The following is a 5,079-nucleotide window of genomic DNA, read 5'->3' as shown; positions in this document are numbered from 1 at the left end:
GGAACCTGATTAGGCGCTGGACTTGTCTCTGGTCCCTCCGGCCCCTCCTGTTTTCTTTTTTATTAGGGCTTGTTGAGTTGTGCCCTCCGCAGAACATTTGTACTTCTTCCCGTGAGACATGGGTGTTTGTGTTCTGGACTAGTGCTTGTATGTGTGCTCTTCGCGGTTTGCTTTATTTATAAAGCGGGGCGAAAGCCTTTTTCGGGAAAGGGTACCTTTATTGAGTCCAGTACTCGGCAAAAGCTGCCAGAAGGGTCAAGAATGTTTTTCTTAATAAAACATATAATAGATCGATGACATACAACAAACCATCTTTAGCAACATGACAGAAGATGCACACCAAGTGCTTCATTACTTCCCAAAGCCAACATTGCATGGACCATAAAGCAGTGGATTAAGCTGGGCACTTAAACTACTTACAGTCCATGCAACTTACATTTATGGTAATAGGCACTCCCTTTATTCATGTGCCTATAGCACAATATCTTATGGATAGACCTCAATGACACATCGAGCTCCTAGTTTCTTCACAATTTTGTAGTCCGTGAACCCCGCTTCAACGAATAATTTGCTCCAGTCATTTTCATCCCGTTGACGCCCTTTTGAGTTCACCATCATGAGCATATCCATAAGGAGTTGGGCTTCAAACATTATTGGCCCTAAGGAAGGTCCAACCACAATTTCAATGATTATTATCTTCCCTCCCTCCTCGCGCGAAGGAATGGCCTTCTTGCACTGAGCTAGGATTTTCACACAATCCTCATCGCTCCAGAAGTGTAGCACAAGCTGCAATAACATGCAAAGCATTAAGATCAAGTTCCGAATGATGATTTTTGTAAAACAAAAATTTAAGCATTGTTACTATCTACCTTGAGCATCACAGCTTGTGATGATGGGACGGAATGGAACAAGTCACCTGCGACATAGGTAACGACACCATCTGCTGGGGCCTTGTCGACCACCTTCGGAAGGTCTAGCACAGTGCACTTGATGTGCGGGTAAGCCTTGATGATGGCTCTCGCCGTCGTACCATCACCACCGCCGCAGTCAGTCAATGAGTCTAGCCCTTTGAAAAGGTCATGGCACTCCCGCATTACAGTGGCAATCCCCAGGTTGTCGTGGGCAGCCAAGCCTTGAGTGACAACATCGTCCAACTCCTTGTCTAGGAGCGGCGTTCTGTCATCACAGAGCGGCACCCCGCAGATGTCCTCAAAGGGTGACGGGACCGGTGGCTCATGGTCCTTCTTGAACCAGGCAGCCAGCCCCATCGCCGCCTCCGTGTAATGCGGCGAGGTCACACCGAGTACAAAATACTTCTGGCTGTGGTGCTCATCCGCTACGACACCATGCACCAGGATGCGGGACAACGGTGTGAGGCAGTAGATCGCCTCAGACCCGGAGTCGTTGTCGGCGGCGAAGACGCCTGACGTAACGAGCACGCGCATGACCCGTCGGAGAAATGGCATCTTAACCGAGGGAAGGGACAGCGCGGACATCAGGTCGAGCAGCGAGGCGGCCCCGCCGAGCCGGTGAATGGCAGTCGGAATCTCGAGCTCGACGGCGCAGCGTAGACCCATGGAGGAGAGGTAGTAGAGGTTGTGGCGCCACAGATCTGCCTGTGCCTGCAGCAGCTCAGCATCCGTGGGTACCTCTATGGTCTGTGCCATCTCTACTCTCTTTCTGGTCACTCTCCCATTTTATGTTCAGTTCTATACTTCTATGACGAGTGTGTGGTGCTATATATTGCTTGCTTTGAGAGCTCACTGGTGTCTATGCAAATGTTGATAGTACATACTCCCTCAGTTCCAAAATAGATGACGTAACTTTGTACTAACTATAATACAAAGTTGGGTCATCTAGTACAAAGTTGGGTCATCTTTTTTAGAACGGAGGGAGTAGGTAGCACTAGCCTATCAGCATCGGTAGCTCAGCTACTGCTGAGGAGCAGCGAACGTATTCATGTTTTGATAACCGTGGAGGCAAAGGTGACAGCTAAAATAAATCACGCGGCACGCGTGGGTATATAAAGTATGAATATGTAACTGTATATGGGACTCAAATCAGTCACACGCGACACACGAGACAATAAAATATAAATATGTGTTTAATGATATGCAATATGCACTCCTACACGCACACGTTTTTTCTTCGAACCACATCCACACACACAAGTTTGCAGCACTACAGAAATGTCTGGATGGTCGACTATTTGGATGCAAAACAGAAATGATATTCCCTCAATCCCTCCTATCCATATTAATAGTCGCTGACTTAGTAAGACTTATCAAAGTTCACCGAAAGTACAAACACTATCTCAAAGATGATAAAAAAAATACATCAAGATTCTCAGACCAGCTAACATCTTACGAGACAATGGCCCATTTAATGTTCATTTGCTCACATCTGTCGGCAGGGTATATCGTTCAGCATATCTGATCGATAGATGATTACACAACCACAGGTCTTATACTCTAATAAAGAAACAAACACAAGGAACGCACGCAACAAATGGTCAGTGTCCAATGCACTGCATTGGAAAAATAAACGGTGTCCAATCCACCGTTTATTTTTAAATCATGTTGATGAGCCACTCACGTCAGTGCTCAGTATAGGCCAGCTTGCAGTGTTAGTGAATCTTGGATTGAGCTAAAACCCTTTTTACGCATTTATATTAATTCCTAAGCAATAATTTATGCCAGTGGCTCCCTCTGTGGACTATAAATAGGACCCCCGTCTATCTGGCGATGCAACACATAACAACACACACGCCATGGACTTATTACTGCCACTAATATCACTTATTTTGGTGAGTATAGGAAGCACTGGTTTATATGGCATGCATATGCTTCTATCAGATCTTTCTGCACTGACGAATTTCATAGCCATGTAGTTCGTGTACACGTTCTAACTCGTTGTGATGAATGCAGATTGCTGGAGGAGACAGTCAGCATGCGAGGTTCATTGATGCTGCCATGACGACATCACCAAACTCGCGATCGTTAACGCTGACGAAGAACTGGGAGGCAGTGCTTCCCAAAACTCCAATGCCCCCAGCTATCAGCGACTTGATAGCCCAACAAGATGGTCTCTCTCTCTCTCTCTCTCTCTCTCTCTCTCTCTCTCTCTCTCTCTCTCTCTCTCTCTCTCTCTCCACACGCGCGTGTGCAGGCGTGCACGATGACTCTTCTATTCCACCCAGTTGTCATGTGGCAAAACAGACAAACTAACCTTGGTGATCCTGGTTTCATTGGTTTCATAATTGATTGTATAACTTACTGGTTTCGGAGCTGAGTGAGAATTAAACCCAAGCAATAGTTGAAGAGTAAAAAAAGTAAAAAAAAATGGGGATTAATAAATGTTTAGATGAAAGATGAAATAGAAGACATTGTTTACTAAAATAAAAGATTGTGTTTCAGTCTAGCCCTTTCACTGGCATATGCATATCAAATATTAGTTTCATTTATTTCTCCATGTATACTGCACAAACGTGAGTTTGGTTCGTTTTGTTATTGTGATGACTCTAATGCACAGAAATATCACAAAACGTATTCTATGTACATTCAATGGTTTTGATATATAATTGATGTTTTATGGTTTTGGACCTGGCTGTAAATTAAACCTACGCCATATATAGTTCAAGAGTAAAACTAATAGATTTTTTTTTTGGGATTAATGAATGTCTAGATGCATAGAATACAATGTTCACTAGATATGGTAAAAGATTGTGTTTCAATCTATCTCTTCCATACGCATACGGATATCAATGATTAATTTCATTTATTTCTCTAAGCATACTGCAAACATGTGTTTGGTTTGGGTGGTTGTTGTTATTGTTGTTGTTGTGATGACTCTAATGTACAGATAGATTGCCACAATACAATCTATTTATTTAGCATAATTATTGTGTTTGCATGCGTTCAGTGCCTATATATTTGAATTTCTGCTACTTGTTCTTACCACTATGAAACTACTCATAATCATTATCTTTTCATACGTGCATCCCGTGTGTTCCTCTCTAGATGACATTACTATTGGATCCAATGACCTCAAGTTTGTCAAAGGACTGCGGAAAATTAGACCAGGATATGGAAGAGGCAAACTAGAAGATGATAATGGAGATAAACATGTTCATATTGCATCTGAAGTTGAATATGGTTTAAAGGAGCTATCTGAGTCAGAACATGAAGGGGATCCAAAAAGACTTACAATGTCATATGAGCCAGAACTTGAAGAGGGTCCAGATAAACTTACAATGTCATATGGGTCACAACATGAAGAGGATCCAGAAAAACTTACAATGTCATATGGGTCACAATATGAAGAAGATCCTGATAAACTTACAATGTCATATGGGTCAGAACATGAAGATGACCGAGAAAAGGTTGCAATGTCTTATGGGTCAGAACATTGAGATGATCCTGATAAATTTACAATGTCACGTGATTAGAACATGATGAGAATCCAGATAAACTTATAACGGCGTACATGTCAAAGCACGAAAAAGATTTGAAATATGTTTCTCATGTAATGGTTCTGTTGTAGTTGTCTATGCTATGTACTCCGCTTGTTGATGACTTTGGCCTTGTTGCCTTGCATCAATTTTAATAAATAAAATGGTTGTGTGCATTACCATCATAGGCTGGGATTTTAAACCTTATTTTTCTTTTTAAAAAATTGAGTTTTTCTTTGTTACACCCCCTTAGAAAAGTTTATAGATTCCGATGCTGATTAAAGGTGGAGATTAGAAGTTACCCCTTCAATAAAAATGATTGGATTGTTCTGATCTCTTGTTTGAACCTTTGAGGGAATTGAGATTAGAATTAGTTGATCATGAATGTACAAGAATACACCTTTTAAATAACTTTAAGAATATTGCAGACTTTTAGGTGGGGGAGGGGTGTGTACTGAAGCAAAACTAAAAAAAAAATATTTGCTTCCACGGATATGGTACTCATATAGAAGGTAAAAAAACATGCTTATGTTCTTTGACAACAAACTACTCTTTAATATATTTTTTCCAATGTAGTTTAGGAGACACCATGTTCACGCATAGATCCACGACAAGCAAAGAAAGTAGGC

At 41.9% G+C, this 5,079-nt stretch overlaps 2 protein-coding genes across 2 annotated transcripts; one reads left to right on the top strand and one right to left on the bottom strand.

Moving 5' to 3' along the window:
• Positions 1–323: 323 nt before the first annotated feature.
• Positions 324–1,695, bottom strand: LOC119287837 (probable O-methyltransferase 2). The gene is made up of 2 exons (XM_037567469.1): positions 870–1,695; positions 324–786 (listed from the first exon to the last, which is right to left on the bottom strand). Exons 1-2 carry the CDS (start codon positions 1,665–1,667, stop codon positions 487–489), a joined length of 1,098 nt encoding a protein of 365 aa, XP_037423366.1. The 5' UTR covers positions 1,668–1,695; the 3' UTR covers positions 324–486.
• A 1,059-nt stretch (positions 1,696–2,754) lies between these two features.
• LOC119287836 lies at positions 2,755–4,635 on the top strand. The gene is made up of 3 exons (XM_037567468.1): positions 2,755–2,806; positions 2,928–3,084; positions 4,020–4,635. The coding sequence occupies exons 1-3, from the start codon at positions 2,771–2,773 to the stop codon at positions 4,409–4,411; spliced, it is 585 nt and encodes a 194-aa protein (XP_037423365.1). The 5' UTR covers positions 2,755–2,770; the 3' UTR covers positions 4,412–4,635.
• Positions 4,636–5,079: the final 444 nt, after the last annotated feature.

The sequence above is a fragment of the Triticum dicoccoides genome, chromosome 4A (assembly GCF_002162155.2).
Source record: "Triticum dicoccoides isolate Atlit2015 ecotype Zavitan chromosome 4A, WEW_v2.0, whole genome shotgun sequence".
Taxonomy (NCBI): domain Eukaryota; kingdom Viridiplantae; phylum Streptophyta; class Magnoliopsida; order Poales; family Poaceae; genus Triticum; species Triticum dicoccoides.
This window is presented reverse-complemented; position numbering and strand designations above follow the sequence as displayed.

What these genes read in the sequence shown, in the direction of transcription:
- LOC119287837 (XM_037567469.1), bottom strand. Translation starts at nt 1,667, where the DNA reads ATGGCACAGACCATAGAGGTACCCACGGATGCTGAGCTGCTGCAGGCA. An exon ending in CACAAGCTGTGATGCTCAAG is followed by an intron (nt 787 to 869) that starts GTAGATAGTAAC and finishes ATGTTATTGCAG; the next exon opens with CTTGTGCTACACTTCTGGAG.
- LOC119287836 (XM_037567468.1), top strand. Translation starts at nt 2,771, where the DNA reads ATGGACTTATTACTGCCACTAATATCACTTATTTTG. An exon ending in CACTAATATCACTTATTTTG is followed by an intron (nt 2,807 to 2,927) that starts GTGAGTATAGGA and finishes TGATGAATGCAG; the next exon opens with ATTGCTGGAGGAGACAGTCA. An exon ending in CTTGATAGCCCAACAAGATG is followed by an intron (nt 3,085 to 4,019) that starts GTCTCTCTCTCT and finishes GTTCCTCTCTAG; the next exon opens with ATGACATTACTATTGGATCC.